The sequence below is a fragment of the Physeter macrocephalus genome, chromosome 14, assembly GCF_002837175.3.
Source record: "Physeter macrocephalus isolate SW-GA chromosome 14, ASM283717v5, whole genome shotgun sequence".
Lineage (NCBI taxonomy): Eukaryota > Metazoa > Chordata > Mammalia > Artiodactyla > Physeteridae > Physeter > Physeter macrocephalus.
Genome location: NC_041227.1, coordinates 132,152,982 through 132,170,070, shown reverse-complemented (window position 1 = coordinate 132,170,070; position 17,089 = coordinate 132,152,982). Strand labels below are relative to the sequence as shown.

Genomic DNA, 17,089 nt, shown 5'->3' with positions numbered 1-17,089 from the left:
TATATATATATATACACTACATCTTCTTAATCCATTCATCTGTTGATGGACACTTAGGTTGCTTCCATGTCTTGGCTATTGTTAGTGCTGCTATGAACACTGGGGTGCATGTATCTTTTCCAATTAATGAAGAAAACATAGGTAGAACACTCTTTGACATAAATCATAGCAATATTTTTTTGACTCTTTCTTCTAAAGCAAAGGAAATAAAAACAAAAATAAACAAATGGGAAGTAATTATACTTAAACGTTTTTGCACAGCAAAGGAAACCATCAACAAATCAAAAAGAAGACCTACTGAATAGGAGAAAATATTTGCAAATTATATGACTGATAAGGGTTTAATAGCCAAAATATATGAACAGTTCATACAACTCAACATCAAAAAAACAAAGAACCCGATTAAAAAATGCGCAGAAGACCTGAATAGACATTATTCCAAAGAAGACATACAGATGGCCAACAGGCACATGAAAAGATGCTCAACGTCATTAATTATCAGAGAAATGCAAATTAAAACCACAATAAGATATCACCTCACATCTGTCAGAATGGCCATCATCAAAAAGACCACAAATAACAAATGTTGGCGGGGATGGGGAGAAAAAGGAACTCTCCTACACTGTTGGCGGGAATGTAAATTGGGGCAGCCACTGTGGAAAATGGCATGGAGGTTTCTCAAAAAACTAAAAATTGGGACTTCCCTGGCGGTCCAGTGGTTAAGACTCTGCACTTCTAGTGCAGGGGGCGTGGGTTCAATCCCTGGTTGGGGAACTAAGATCCCACATGCCGTGCAGTGTGCCAAAAAAAAAAAAAAAAAAAAAAGACTAAAAATGGAACTACCAAATGACCCAGAAATTTCACTCCTGAATATTTATCTGACCTTATATGTTCTTTCACATCTGTTTTTTTAAAAAAATTCCTTGTCTTTTTTTTTTTTAACATCTTTATTGGAGTATAACTGCTTTACATTGTTGTGTTAGTTGCTGCTGTATTCAAATCTGTTTTGCTGGAACTTTTTATAAGGAATCTCCAGATTGAACTTTTAATAGACTATTCCATAAAAAACTCCTGGAATATGACAAGTTTGTTGAGGATGGCTTTTTGCATCATTTTTTTCTTTGAAGGCATTTCAGGCCACTGGATAGGCTTGGGTCCTTGAAAATTAATCAGAGTAGACTTTAGAACTTAGGCCATTAGTACTGATTCATCTAATGATATTTTCACAGAAAGAAAAATCTGCTATTTTTCATTCTGAAGAGGCAATTTGGATTAGAGGGGCCCATCAGAAGAAACAGTCCAATTGCAGCCCCTCTATTTAGTGATTATATGGTCCATTTAGTCCCATAAGTAGCCTCTCGGGTGAGTTACTTTCTAGATGTTTCCTTAGTTGTCATGGAAGGAGATTTCCAATGGACATCGTCTACCTGTTCTCTAAACATGACACATAAGCTTGAATCCAAAGGTCAACACAGCTCAGGTTCCAGTTGGCATCCCAGCTACATATGTATTACATAAATAACTATAAAAATCCTATGTACATATCTTAATTTTTTTAATATATGTATGTGTGTGTGTGTGTGTGTGTATATATATATATAGTGACAATCTCCTAGTTCTTGAAAATGTAAAAGGAGATTTTCTCCTTACTTTCACCTAAATATAGAAATTATTTTAAGAAACTTACCTTCTTAATTTTTTTAACCTTTTAAGTCATGTATTTTTTTTTCTGCTGCAATTTTTTCTTAGATGAACTTGACTTTGTTGCATTTTTCCCCTCAATCCCTTTTTTTTTTTTTTTTTTTGCGGTACGTGGGCCTCTCACTGTCGGTGGGATCTTCCCGGACCGGGGCACGAACACGTGTCCCCTGCATCGGCAGGCGGACTCTCAACCACTGCACCACCAGGGAAGCCCTCAATCCCCTTTTTTCTTCTTCTACTTTTCTGCTAGTCTTCATTTAGAGATCATTTGTCAAATTCATTTCATGTTCTTCCAGCAGCATGGTTTTGAACCTCTTCATTGGGTGGTCAAATTCCTGCAATTGCATGTGTGGGTTTCGCATCCCAGATTCTCTGTGCAAATGACTAAATTACCCATCATTCTTTAGCTATAAACATGTTCAACTATGCTTTTGAGAAACTAAACATTCCTAAAAGTATTTCATACCTCTTCTTTTCCTTAGCTTTAATAATTTGTCACTGAAACCATGAAAAACCGTTGGTGGGAAAAACTGTTACTTCCAGTGGGAGGGTTTGAAAAAGCACCTTGGAAAGAATATGACTTCCCTCTGGAAGCTTGAAAGTAACCAGTTACAAATGAATGAATCTTCTATTTTCTTTATGGAAAATTGAAAAGATGCTTCAAGCTGTGTTTATGTTAGATTTGGCATCACACTGCGTGTATTGTAGATACTGCAGAAGGAATCCTGTGTGAAATTACATGAAAAACAGTGGTAAACTGAATTTCATTTAAGTTAGTGTTTTTACAATTTAAATTTTGTTTCTGTTCGGTATTTTAAAAAATATATATAGTTCAGAGCCTTTCCAGAAATGTAACAGAAGACCAGAGAAAACCACAACATAGCAATGCAGACATGGAGACCATCCCGAGGTGGATGAGACTTCCTGGGAGCAGCAAAAATACATTTTCCTCTTGATCCTGTTATTGTATCCAGAATTGGTAAACACAAAGCCTTTTCATATTATTTCAACATCTTCGGAATTTGGGGTAAGTTTTTTCAGATCTTGGATAGTTATGAATGCAAAAAAAAAAAAAAAAAGCAGTGTTCATTTTCTCCTTTAATTCAACGGTATTCACCTCTGGGTGGTGAGATACCAGGCAGTAAGTTCTCAGTTCTTTAGATCCTTTCAATGTCGTTTGTCCACCCTCTGTCAATATCCTACTGCAACCCCAGGTTCTTTGCTCTTTACCCGTTCTTTCTCTACAGCCCCTAAAGTGTCACAAGCTACTGTCCGAGCGGGATGCCTGAAGGCAGCAGTGTCCAGTGCGTGGCCTGGTCATCCCAGGAGTCTCGGCCTGGGATTGGTCTAGGGGCCGCCAAGCTGGAAAACGAGCCGGAAGCTGCGCTGAGGGCCCGGACGTCGCCGTGACAACGCCGCCCAGCGCAGTGGGGCGGGGAAACGCGAGCGCGGACGTGCCTGCTCCCGACCTGCTTGGCGGGGCAGCAGAGGCCCGTAGCGTCGCCAGGGCAACGGCGCCGCGCGGCCTGGGGGGCGGGGAAACGCGAGTGCGGAAGTCCCCGCCCCCGGCCTGCTGGGCGGGGCAGCCGAGGCCCGGAGCGTCGACATGGCGACGGCGCCGCGCGCGGCCGCGGCCGGAGGCGTGGGGAAGGGGGCGGGGCCTGCGAGCTGGGCACCTCCCCCCGTCACGCTGCCCAGTCGGCTCCTCCTACCTCCCGGGCCTGCTGCGAGGCAGCGACCGCTGCGCCCGCACGGATTTGAAACCTTTTTGTGGCGGCGGCGGCGAAGGCGGTGGTCGCTCGGAAAGCTTGCACGTAGGGGCGCCAGGTTCTCGTTTTTCCGATTTCCCCTCCGGGGTCCCCACACGCGGGTTTCGGGTGGAATTTTGCGCGGGGAGCGGTCGCCCCGTGGGCGGGCCCGGGCCTCTCTCCAGGCCTGTGGGGCGCGCGCTGCGGGGGCCTCTGGGCGCGGGCGGCCGCTGCTTCGCGGGCGGACTGGAGTCCGGGCCGTGCAGGGCGGGGAGGTTCTAAGAAAGTTGGGGCGGGTCAGCATGTCGGGGTCCGGGCACCTGACGGCGTCGCGCCCGGGCCTCGGCCCGGGTCCCTGCTCACCCCCCGCCGCCCCGCCCCACCCGGGTCGGCCCGGGTCCCAGGCCGGCGGGAGCACTTCCCGCCGGAGCCGGACAGCGTCCTGGGCCCTCGGGCGGGCGGGCGGCCCCCGGGAGGCCCGGCCCGCCGCCGGCCCGCTGGGCACGACCCAGTGTCTCGGGTCCGAGTGTCCGAGGGACGAGGGACGTCTATGCGAGCTGCTTGTGTGCTGAGGGTCGTGCGCCCTCCCTGTTTACAGGGACGTGGACACGGGATAGAAAAGGCCGGTGCGGGGGCACGAGCCGCCCCGCAGGGCTCGGGCTGCGGCCTAGCCGCCCGTTTCTGGGGCCCCTGGGCCGTCACTGGCCCCCCCAGGCCTCGGCGTGCTCCCCCGTCTCCAAGGTGATGCCGGGGCGCGGTCAGTGCCCGGTAACTGTCCAAACACCCAGAAGGACGAGCCGGGTGAAACAGGCACCTGTAAACCGGCTTCATGTACCGGAGGACGGTTTTCAAGTTTTGTGTAATGGCCTGCCATCTATTTAAAGTATGGTTTGATTGAACAAAATTGACTTTATGCAACTTTGAGGAGTGTGTTTATTTGGGGCCTGATGTATGTGAGGTCTGTTCCTTGTTTAGCGGTGTGGCTGCTTTTCCACAGGACCTTTAATGTTTGTGGCCCGCTTATGCTTTGCTGACCCCTATGACAGCTAAGCACTTTGAGAAGGTCTTATCCCGTTTTGTAGCTGTCCACATAGACACAGGTTTAAAAAAAAGACAGTGCCGGTGAGTTAAATAAAAGACATTATCCAACTATATTATAGCTATAAGCAAGACTCACCCAGTTTACTTCTTTTTTTGCGTTTGCACTAATTTATGTGACTGGCAGGCACACCTAAGTCAAAGATACAGCTTTCCTTATTTTTTAATTCTAATAATTTAAATCTGCAATTCTAATAAATCGTAATAAAACTTTTAGATTAGCGGGACTAAGTAGATATAACCTACTTATAAGATGTAATTTGTGTAGCAAGAATTCCTTGAAAGTTTGGAACGATAACTTAATTTTTTTCATTTTGTTGGAGAATAAATAAGGGATAGGAAAAGCTGAGTTTTAGCTTTTAGCAAGTATCACACTGATTCTTTATTGTGCTTCTAAAAAAATGTGTACTCCAGTATCGCATGTTATTATAGCAATTATGATTGTCTTTCTACTTTTCTCCAACTTCTTTATTAGTTGGAGATATTGCTGATTCATATTTAAATGGCCAAGAGGTCAGATATGATGGATCTGAGAGCTAACGGTTTCAGAATTTTAGTCTGAGCTTTATGTTTAATTTCACGACTTTGGGTCTTTTTACTGAGTTTTCGTTTCCTCTAAACACTAACATCTCCTGCTTGTGTCAAAGATTTGTTGAGAATTAGTGATTATGAGGAATCTTTTTGTTTTAGCCCTAGCTACGGGTGCTCTCAGGCATATGTTAGAGTATGTGGGCAGGATGAACTGTTTAAGCCTGGAAGTACACTTCCAGGTCAAAGCTGTGCTTAAAATTTTGGGTTTACGAGGTTCCATTTGTTTGTTCATCCACTTGAATTAGTTGCTTTTCAGCTTTATGAACTAACATCCAGCAGTGGTATCATAGCCTTCTGTTACCAGGTACATAACTGATGGAGTTATGTATGAATGAAGCTAGTTATTGTAGGAATGCAAAACAAAACCAAGCAACCAAATAATGCCAAGCCAACTAACCAATCAGAATATGCGCTTAAATAAAATTTATCTTAACCAAGTCTTGAATTTGAAATACGTTTCTTCTACTGTAATGCAGAAGGTACAACGACCAGTTTTGGTAAATAGAATTAAGGGCAATAGTATTTCTATTCTAGGGCACCTATTTGGTACTCAGAACAGAATTAAAAAAAAACAACAAAACAACCACAGGCATACCTTGTTTTATTGCGCTTTGCTTTATTACGCTTTTGCGTTTTTTACAAGTTGAAGGTTTGTGGCAGCCCTGCCTTGAGCAAGTTTACCAGTGCCATTTTCCAACAGTGTTTGCTCATTTTGCGTCTCTGGGTCACATTTTGGTAATTCTCGCAATATTTCAAACCCTCCACCCCCGAAAAGATTACGAATTGCTGAAGGCACAGATGATGGATAGCTTTTTTTTTTTTAGTAATAAAGTAATTTTTAATTAAGGTAGGTATGTACATTTTTTTAGCATAATGCTATTGAACACTTAATAGACTAGTATAGCATAAACATACCTTTTATGTGCACTGGGAAAGCACAGTATTCGTGTGACTCGCTTTATTGTGATATTTGCTTCATTGCTGTGGTCTGGAACTGAACCTGGAATATTTCTGAGGTTTGCCTGTATTAGTCATGTAAAAGTAGGACATTAATCCCTTTAGTTAGCTTTTATTTACCAGTCGATTCTTCATCTTCTATTATGTGCCGTGTAATGTGCTAGGTACCTACTAAGATGTGTCAGTTACAGTCCCTGCCTTTCAGGAGCATCTCACAGATGGTGGCAGACCTGTAAATAGTACACAGATATGTAAAAAAAAAAAAAGGTAACAGCGTGATGAATGCCGCGGCACAGATGTGAGCAGTACACACTAAGATGGAGAGATGAGTCTGGGATGTGTGGGGCAAGCTCTACTCTGAAGTGATGTTTGAGTTGCATTTCCTGATGACTCCATGCAGGGGGACAGCCTGTGTGATCCTGTAAGGGCTTGGAGTGTTTGCAGAATGGCAGGGAGTTCACTGGTGGGGCATGGTCATCTGTGCGCACGCGCGTGTGCGCGCGTGTGTGCGTGTGTGTGTGTGTGTGTGCGTGCGTGCGTGCGTGTGTGTGTGTGTGTGTGTGTGTGTGTGTGTGTGTGTGTAGGGAGCTCAGAAGGCAAAGGCCTTGGCAGGCCGGCCTCGCTTTGGGCTTGGATCCTGTCCCGTGGCAGTGGGCGGTGGAGACAGGAAGTGATGTGCAGAGCTTTGTACTTGGGACATCTCTGGTGCCCGTGAGGACTGAGGCAGGGGGAGAGTTAGGGTGGGTCGGCGGTGGGGAGGCCTTGCTCTGAGAGCGCGGCGGCGAGAATAGGCACACAGGCAGGTTCTGAGACCTTTCTGAGCGTTTGTTGCTGCGTTGGCTCACGGGGCTTAGCGAATGGGGACGGCGGAGGGGAGGGAGTCAGTGTGAAACAGCGCGGAGGCCCCTGACAGTGACGGAGGTCTCGGCGGCAGGGAGGACGGCCAGCGCTTCCGACGCGGGGGCGAGCACGTGAGGAGGTGCTCCCGAGGAGGCGAGCCCGGCGGTGGGGGGAGGAGCGTGCCTTTTTTCTCCCAGGAGGAGGTGAGCTTCCCACGTGGAGAGTCAGGGGAGCTGGAACGGCTCAGGGGCTTGGAGAGGGCTGGTAAAAGTTTCAGGGCTGCCTTGCGGGGGGCGAAATGGGAGAAAACGGAGGATTCCGGTGGGACCTCAGGGCGGTGCCCGTTTTCTCCAGCCGACCCTCAGCTGAGGAGCGAAGGACGGTGTCGAGCGGTCGCTGTCGTGCGGAGTAGGGAGGAAAAGAGGCCGATCGGCCGGAGGGGATTTCGGTGGGCGGCAGTGATGCGGGAGGAGCGCTGGGTCCGGTCCGCTGGCGGGGGCCTCATGAGGGGGGCGTTGCGGGCGGGCTTGCGAGAGCCGTGGCTGTGGGAGCGCTAGCGTGGACGTCAGAGACGGCTTCCCTTCCCGGCACGGCTGCCTGCCGGAGCGGGGGGAGACCCCGGCAGGGCGCGCTGGCCCCCGAGGGAGCCGCCGGCCCACCGCCGCGGGCTGCGAGGGACGGCCGGCGGCCGGACGCGGAGGGGCTGCTGGTGTCGAGGTGGGCCTTTTCCCAAACGCGTGGTTTGTAAACCGGACAAATGGCAATTGGGGACCGTGCACAGCCTGGAGATGGTGCGCAACCTTAGCAAGGCATTTCGAACCTGAGAGGAACATGTGGACTGTTGGGTACATTTTTAACGGAAGAAATTTTGTCAGAAGCTCTGTGTCTGAGTTTGGGGGTCCACCCCCTTCATTTTCAGTGGTTTTCTTCCTGATTAGGAAGAAGTACGAGGACCAGTATTTTACGTTTTTTAATGGAAGTTAAACATTTTACATTTACGTACGGTTAAAATCGCTTTCCTGGTGTGCAGTGTCATGAATTTTTACACAGACTCAGAATGGGTTTTTATGACCTCGGGCGCAGAAGGCGCGCGGGACAGTCGCAGCGCCCCGTGTGCTCTCCTTGCGCCCCAGAGCTAACCCACTGCGCCACCGAGCTGTTCTGTGTGCCTGGAGCTTTTGCCGTTTCGGGGACGCCGTACGAGCGGGTGTCGTCGTACAGCGCGCGGCCCTCGGGGAACGGCGCCTTGCGCGTCGCGTCCTCGCGCATGGACGCGCACCCGTGTGGCGGGGCCTGTGGGCGCTTCCTTCGTCTCTGCCCGAGCGCTGTTTCGCTGTGTGGCGAGGCCAGGGCGGTTTATCCATTGCCCGGGGGAGGGACGCGTGGGTGTTTCCAGGGTTTGGTGGCTACAGAAGAAGAAAGCTGCTAGAAACATTACATCTGGGTTTCTTTGCGAATAGAGATTTTGCTTCTCCTGAATAAATGCCCAAGAGAGGCATTTCTGGCTCCTCCGCCAAGGGTATGTTTAACTGGGTGGGCAGTGGCTAACCTGTCTTCCGGAGTGGCTGCATCGTTCTGTGTTCCTCCCAGCAGTGCGTGAGAAGGCCTCTCGCTCTGTGCCCTCAGCAGCTTTGGTGTCGTTTGCCTTTTAAATTTTAGCTGTCCTAATAGGCAGGTAGTGATATCTCATTGTGGTTTTAATTTGCATTTCTCTAATGATTAATGATGTTAAGCATCTTTTTCACGCGCTTACTTCTCAACTGAATATCTTCTTTGGTAAAGGAACTAATTTTTTGTGCTGATTACTTTTATTGGGTTTGTTTTCTTATGGTTTAGTTTTAAAAGTTCTTTATGTATTCTTGATATAGGTCCTTTCTGAGGTAAATGATTTGCAGTATTTTCTCCCAGGCTGTAGCTTCTCTTTTCAACTCCTGGAAAGAGTTCTTTGCAGAACAGAAATTTTTCATTTTGATACAGTCCAATATATCAATTTTTTCTTTTACAGGTAGTGCTTTTAGTGTTATATCTGAGAAATCCTTGACTAACCCCAAGTCATGAAGATTTTCGTCTATGTTTTCTTCTAAGAGTTTTATAGTTTTACATTTTACACTTAGGTCTGTTATTTATTTTGAGTTAATTTTTGTATACAGAGTGAGGTTATTTGTTTAAATTTATTTATGCATATGGATCCCCAATTGTTACAGCATCATTGGTTGTAAAAACTATCATTTCTCCATGAATTGTACCTTTGTCGAGTGTCAGTTGTCCACATTTGTGTTGGTCAATTTCTGGACTCTCTAGTTTGTTCCATTGGTCTATGTGTCTTATCCTTTCACCAATACCATATTGTCTTGACTACTGTAGTTTTATAGTGCATCTTAAATCAGGTAATGTGAGTCTTCCAAACTTGTTCTTCTTTTTCAGAATTGTTTCTGCTATTCTAATTCCTTTAACTTTCCACATAAATTTTAGAATCAGCTTGTGTATATCTACAAAGAATACTGCTGGGATTTTGATTGGAATTGCATTAAATCTATAGATCAATTTGGGGGTATTTAATACTAATGAGTTTCCTTTGATCTCTTTCATGAGTTTTGTACTTTTCAGCATACAGATCTTAATAGTTTAATTTTAAATCTTTTACAGGCTGAATTATGGAAATGGGAAGCGAAGAAGAAAAATGGGAGAAGCTGGATGCAGAATTTGATCACTTTGTGGTAGATATGAAGCCCTTTGTTCTAAAATTACCCCATAGGTCAGGTAAGATTATGTTTGAAAATTACGTTCTTAAAATTAATTTTTTTCTTTGTATTATTTAGTCAAACCCAGAACTTTCAAAATGAAAAGTGGATTCATTTAATAACAGTTTTCATCTTACGCTGATAAAGGATTGTTTATTTTGAGCTGTTGGAGGGCAAACAGAAATTTAGTCATGGTGTCCTACTGAGCTGTGGAAAGGTATTATTACTGTGGACCACTTCTCACAGGTCATGAGCTTAAATTGCATGGGTCTTTAAAGTTAGCTGTAACTGTTTTTTCCTGCGTCTTCTTCCTCCTACCATGAAGATGGTTCCTCTTTCAGGAGCCTGCTGTCCACCTGTCTCTGACCCTTTTGTTTATCAAAGCAGAAAAGAATCTGTTAGTCTTACACGCTCATTGGTTGACTGAATAAAATCAAGTGTGAATGAGTTTTTGTTGCCATCTTGTCTGCAATTCCTAACCTGTTCTCCTCTGTGAGTCTTTGTCTCAAGTAAAAAGTTTTCAGGTAATTTAAGGGTTATCAGAGAGCAGTTGAAGAGAGTTTGAGGAGCAAGGAAGGTCCTCTGAGTCATAGTAGGCGAAAGGCCGGCCATAAAGGTAAATCTGATTTGGGAGCTTTTGCGAGGAGGGTTCGGAGTGGGACCAGGAGACCAGCTTTTACCCCAGCGTTGTCCACGTTCCCTGTTTCTGTGAGGTGTCTGAGTCAACTTCATATTCAGCATGAGGAACCGACTCAATGTCAGATCTTTATTCCAGGGAGCTGCGTTGGGAAAAGGGAGCGTAGTGTATGAGCTGCGTATTGTGTGGTCGCCCATCGTACCAGGCACATCGTACCAGGCAGGGCCTGCAGCCTGTCCGAGTCCAGGGTGGCTTGGCATGGTCTTCCCTTCACACCTCTTCCTCTGCCTTCTCTTGCCTTGTTGGATGGTAACCTCTTCTTTCTTCCTCTGCTTTTCTTAAAATGAATATTTCCTGTCCCGTGGCTCATTCACGATTAGTTGAATTAGTATTTAATGATGTTTCTATACTGTGTTCTCTACTGATATTCACTGCCTTTTTTTCCTTCTTGTATTCGATCTGCTGATTAGCATAAATGTATATTAAAATCTCTCATTATAAATGTACTTCAGACTATCCTCATATTTCATCTTTTTTTTAAAAGATGCAGTATCATGCCTTTTTTTCCTTCTTGTATTCGATCTGCTGATTAGCATAAATGTATATTAAAATCTCTCATTATAAATGTACTTCAGACTATCCTCATATTTCATCTTTTTTTTAAAAGCAGTATCACTTTTTAGAAATTAATTAATTAATTAATTTTTGGCTGCATTGGGTCTTTGTTGCTGCATGTGGGCTTTCTCTAGTTGGGGCGAGTGGGAGCTACTCTTCCTAGTGGCGCGTGGGCTTCTTGGGGTGACTTCTCATTGCGGTGGCTTCTCTTGTTACGGAGCACGGGCGCTAGGTGCGCGGGCTTCAGTAGTTGTGACTCGCGGGCTCTAGAGCTCAGGCTCAGCAGTTGTGGCGCACGGCCTTAGTTGCTCCGCGGCATGTGGGATCTTCCCGGACTAGGGCTCGAACCCGTGTCCCCTGCATTGGCAGGTGGATTCTTAACCACTGCGCCACCAGGGAAGTCCCTCATCTTCTTTTAAAAAGGGATTTGGGATACATAGAATTGGATTAATTGTAATCTTTGGTTCATGACTCATTGTCAGTATGTATTGGTACATCCCTGACCCTCTTTTATGTAGTTAATTCATAAGGAGTGCTCAGAAACTCACATCCCAGTCAAGAACCTGAACATTCATAATAACTTAAATTTCATTATAGTTAAATTCTACTTTTGATAATGGTTTTCCCCATTATTTTAAATAGAGGAATTAATTTTTTTCATTAGCCAAATTGTTGTGCTAAGTTCTATTCATTGACTATTATATGGATTTCCGTTTGCTGCAGGGCATATAAAAATACATAGTTTGAAAAACTGTTTGCTTAAGTTTATCAGTTTTAGTTTGTATTTTCTATTTGCACAAAGTACGCCCGATATTCCAAGAAGTTTGTTTTGTGATTATACAATTTTCAAAGCTAAAAATACAAAAGTTATTTAGAGACTACCTTTCATACCTGTAGTGATAAATCCAGTATGAGCAAAGTGGTAAATCTGCCCCAGGAAATTTTGTAGGTAAAACAGTAAATGAATATGACCTTAAGAAACTTAAGAGATTGAAGCAGAGTTATGATTTTTGTTAGATATATAATCCTCAAATTGAGTTAGACTGATAAAAGATTAATGTCAAAATGGTTTTCCTGAGACCTAAAAACAATGCAGTATCACTTTTTAGAAATTAATTAATTAATTAATTTTTGGCTGCATTGGGTCTTTGTTGCTGCATGTGGGCTTTCTCTAGTTGGGGCGAGTGGGAGCTACTCTTCCTAGTGGCGCGTGGGCTTCTTGGGGTGACTTCTCATTGCGGTGGCTTCTCTTGTTACGGAGCACGGGCGCTAGGTGCGCGGGCTTCAGTAGTTGTGACTCGCGGGCTCTAGAGCTCAGGCTCAGCAGTTGTGGCGCACGGCCTTAGTTGCTCCGCGGCATGTGGGATCTTCCCGGACCAGGGCTCGAACCCGTGTCCCCTGCATTGGCAGGTGGATTCTTAACCACTGCGCCACCAGGGAAGTCCCTCATCTTCTTTTAAAAAGGGATTTGGGATACATAGAATTGGATTAATTGTAATCTTTGGTTCATGACTCATTGTCAGTATGTATTGGTACATCCCTGACCCTCTTTTATGTAGTTAATTCATAAGGAGTGCTCAGAAACTCACATCCCAGTCAAGAACCTGAACATTCATAATAACTTAAATTTCATTATAGTTAAATTCTACTTTTGATAATGGTTTTCCCCATTATTTTAAATAGAGGAATTAATTTTTTTCATTAGCCAAATTGTTGTGCTAAGTTCTATTCATTGACTATTATATGGATTTCCGTTTGCTGCAGGGCATATAAAAATACATAGTTTGAAAAACTGTTTGCTTAAGTTTATCAGTTTTAGTTTGTATTTTCTATTTGCACAAAGTACGCCCGATATTCCAAGAAGTTTGTTTTGTGATTATACAATTTTCAAAGCTAAAAATACAAAAGTTATTTAGAGACTACCTTTCATACCTGTAGTGATAAATCCAGTATGAGCAAAGTGGTAAATCTGCCCCAGGGAATTTTGTAGGTAAAACAGTAAATGAATATGACCTTAAGAAACTTAAGAGATTGAAGCAGAGTTATGATTTTTGTTAGATATATAATCCTCAAATTGAGTTAGACTGATAAAAGATTAATGTCAAAATGGTTTTCCTGAGACCTAAAAACAATTCTGTGTCGTGGTAAGATAAGATAGTCAATAGGTCATTATATGTGGATTAAACTGTGCTACATTTTTAAGGTAGCTTTTAAAGGGATAATTATTTTTCAAAATTACAGGTAAGTATGTAACCCGCAATTGTTTTTAGAGAGGTTAAAAGAAATTCCTAAATAAATCATCCACAAATCCCTGAAGATTACCAGTGTAATAAATAAAACATTTGAGATTCAATTTTAGATTAGGTTTAAAATGCTAATAAATAAGATTGCTTTCTCTCTCTCTTGGTTTGTGTAATGAGAATTACAGAAAGATTTTTCAACACAACTGAAATTATTTTAGAGATGGTTTCACAGCAACATTTTTGTCTCAGAGATTTATTTGGTAGCAATCCTGAGATCTTATTACTAGTTAATTGATAATGTTAAACTCTAGACCAGGGTGGGTTGGCAAACTGTAGCCCCTGGGCCACATCCAGGCTGCTGCCTTTTTTGTAAAGTTTTATTAGAAAACAGCCATAACCATTTGGTGACGTGTGGTGTGAATGGTGTGTGGCTGCTTTCGTGCTAGAGCGGCAGAGTTGGGTAGATATCGTATGGCTGCAAAACCTAAAATATTCGCTGTCCGCCAACCCCTGCTGCAGACTAGAGCAGATGTTTTATGGGTCTTTAATGTAATGTTTCATTTTCTGAAAACTCAAGTCTCTAACAGCTCCTGTGTATTTCTAGAGCGGCAGAGGTGTGCACTTTGGATTAGAAAACTGTGTGAGCCTTCAGGAACAGGAGCAGGAGTCACAGGCAGGAGGAATCGGAATCTGTACGCAAAGCTCTTACTACACATGCTCAGGCGGGGGGCTCTCGAGGGCCCCTTCACCCACCGCCCTGAGCCAGGGACGCTGAAAACTTTACCTTCATACATGGTAGGTGTCTTTGACCAAAAGATGCATTAGTTTGTTTTTCTAAAAGTGTCAGTTTATCATCCCATTTGGGAATGGTCATATTATTAAGTTACAAGTCCTAGATAATATGTTAGCTAAAACTATTTTTTTGCTCCCTGATTCAGTTTTTTTCCACCTTGAAAGGAAATCAGATATTGAGCTCTAATGGAACCATACTTAATCGATTTAGTCATCCTGTAGTATTCTACAATATTTCTAAAAACATTAAAATGAATTTTTAAATATCGAGCCTTAATTTCCCACTAATTTTCACTGGTTTATGTAATAATTTATGGATGTCAGTAAATTCTAGTTTATTAAGCTCTTCTATATGTATTATTTAATGTAATGAGAGGTTGGATTGAATGACTTTTTAAAGTTTTTTAAAAAAATGTATTTATTTTTTATTTATTTATTTTTGGCTGCGTTGGGTCTTCGTTGCTGTGCGTGGGCTTTCTCTAGTTGCAGCGAGCGGGGGCTACTCTTTGTTGCGGTGTGTGGGCTTTTCATCGTGGTGGCTTCTTTTGTTGCAGAGCATGGGCTCTAGGCGCACGGGCTTCAGTAGTTGTGGCACGCGGGCTCAGTAGTTGTGGCGCATGGGCTTAGTTTCTCTGCTGCATGTGGGATCTTCCCAGACCATCGTGTCCCCTGCATTGGCAGGCGGATTCTTGTTTTGTTTTTATTATTTTTTGGCTGTGTTGAGTCTTTGTTGCTGCACGTGGGCTTTCTCTAGCTGCGGCGAGCGGGGGCTACTCTTCGTTGTGGTGCGTGGGCTTCTCATTGCAGTGGCTTCTCTTCTTGCAGAGCACGGGCTCTAGGCGCACGGGCTTCAGTAGTTGTGGCACATGGGCTCAGTAGCTGTGGCTCGCGGGCTGTAGAGCACAGGCTCTGTAGCTGTGGTGCACGGGCTTAGTTGCTTCGTGGCATGTGGGATCTTCCTGGACCAGGGCTTGAACCCGTGTCCCCTGTATTGGCAGGTGGATTCTTAACCACTGCGCCACCAGGGAAGTCCCGGTCCATCTGTTCTTTTAATTTATGTATTTATTTTATTTTTGGCTGCGTTGGGTCTTCATTGCGGTACGCGGGCTTTCTCTGGTTGCAGCGAGCAGGGGCTGCTCTCCTTTGCGGTGTGCAGCCTTCTCACTGTGGTGGCTTCTCTTGTTGCAGAGCTGGGGCTCTAGGCTCGTGGGCTTCAGTAGTTGCAGCACTCAGACTCAGTAGTTGTGGCTTGCAGGCTCTAGAGCGCAGGCTCAGTAGTTGCGGTGCACGGGCTTAGTTGCTCCGCAGCATGTGGGATTTTCCCGGGCCAGGGCTCGAACCCGTGTCCCCTGCATTGGCAGGTGGATTCTCAACCACTGCGCCACCAGGGAAGTCTGGTCCATCTATTCTTTTTTTTTTTTTTTTTTTTTTTTTTTTTTTGCGGTACGCGGGCCTCTCACTGTTGTGGCCTCTCCCACTGTTGTGGCCTCTCCTGTTGCGGAGCACAGGCTCCGGACGTGCAGGCTCAGCGGCCATGGCTCACGGGCCCAGCCGCTCTGTGGCATGTGGGATCTTCCCGGACCAGGGCACAAACCCGCGTCCCCTGCATCAGCAGGCGGACTCTCAACCACTGCGCCAGCAGGGAAGCCCCAGGTCCATCTATTCTTAATGACTGAAGGTAGAACATTTTCTGAAACACATTCAGATGTTGAAATATGAGTGTATTGTATCATGCTTTCCCTTTCACACTCATTTTATGGAATTGTAGGAAAGGGCTTTATTTTACAAGTGTTAATAATGTAAAGGCCTAGAGACCTGTCTTGGATTTTTCAGCTAGCTTGTGGCAACTAAATTCTAGGTCTTCAAGTCTGTTATTCCTAGATGAAGAGATTCCTAATTTTTATTTCTGATTTTTATTGATTTTGGTTTCTCTGCCTACTGATTTGTGTGTGTGTGTGTGCAGAGTAGTTAATGATCACAGAAAGAAATAGGAGAGCACATGATTTAAAAAGAACTTTTCACTTATCTTTTCATACAGTTAATATTCCTTCTGTAATATAAATCATTACTATCAGATGTATGTGTCATGTAATTTTATCATCTATTAGATTCCTTATACAGCACAACATAACTAAAATGTAAATAAGTTATCCATTTTATGTATTTTAATATTTCATTGAATGATACATTTTTATATAATTGAATTTGAATATTTGAAAGGTTGTCACTAAACTTGATGGAAATCTTAACCGATTATCTCATATAGTACATTTTGAAAGAATAATTTTTCTAATTTTTAAAAATCAGTCCATCTATTTTGATGAACCAAATCCAGCACAAGCCAAAGGATTGTCCAGCCCAGAAGGATTACCAGACTGGGTGATGGGCGAGCTGGGGAACGGTGAGCACAGATTCAACGAGTCATGGACGCTTTCTTCTGGAGAAGATTGCTCTTTGGTACAGTCGCCGACCCATGTCCACAGGTATGCCATGTACTTGGGGTTTCAAGTGTGTTTCATTATTTAGCCCGTCTTTGGAACTGGGTAATACATTCCATTTTTCCATGTTTTTTTTTATGGTAAGTAGTTGGTTTACTTCATATTTTTGCTATGAAGTTGAGGGCTATGAAGGAATGTTGTATAGGTAAAGTAACAGTTTTGCTTTTCCATTTATTGTATATTTAAGATTATATTATGTTTTTAGCTGCTTTTTGGATATGTGTTAAATATTTCTATCTATCCCACTGCTTGGAAAGTGGTGCCTGAAAATCTTTAAATGACACAATTCTCTGTTTTCCTTTATGACAAGCATGAATTAAGAACATTTCACTGACTTCAACCAAATATAACATCCTCCATATCTATCTTGAAGCTTATGCTTGAATTTCTCTCCTTTCCCCCTCATTGAACAGTATTCGTTTTGATTTAATAAAATAATGAATGCAAACATAAACCCTATTAAACTGTGCTTTCTTACTAGAGTGCTAAACTTAAATAGGATTTTTAGTACAAATAAAAGTGAACTTCTAAGTTTTTTAAGTACACAATAAAACAATTGTTGTAGTATAGCTTTTGGCCTTTAGGGCGGATAGATTTAAATTGGACTTTTATCAGATTTTGAGTTTTA

The 17,089-nt window shown here is 43.7% G+C and overlaps 1 protein-coding gene across 15 annotated transcripts in view; it reads left to right on the top strand.

The window, feature by feature from the left end:
- Positions 1-3,400: 3,400 nt before the first annotated feature.
- Positions 3,401-17,089, top strand: part of CEP112 (centrosomal protein 112) — a 415,833-nt gene continuing 402,144 nt past the window's right edge. For 10 of the 15 annotated variants that reach the window (XM_055090379.1, XM_028498151.2, XM_055090374.1 and 7 more), the window contains exons 1-4: positions 3,401-3,528; positions 9,582-9,695; positions 13,776-13,966; positions 16,271-16,446. In XM_055090379.1, coding sequence (XP_054946354.1) covers positions 9,590-9,695; positions 13,776-13,966; positions 16,271-16,446 — 473 coding nt within the window. In that variant the 5' untranslated portion in view covers positions 3,401-3,528; positions 9,582-9,589. Of the gene's footprint in view, positions 3,529-6,934; positions 7,139-7,589; positions 7,653-9,581; positions 9,696-13,775; positions 13,967-16,270; positions 16,447-17,089 lie in introns of those variants that run through there. The other 5 variants (XM_055090371.1, XM_055090372.1, XM_055090373.1 and 2 more) reach the window with 5 other exon arrangements.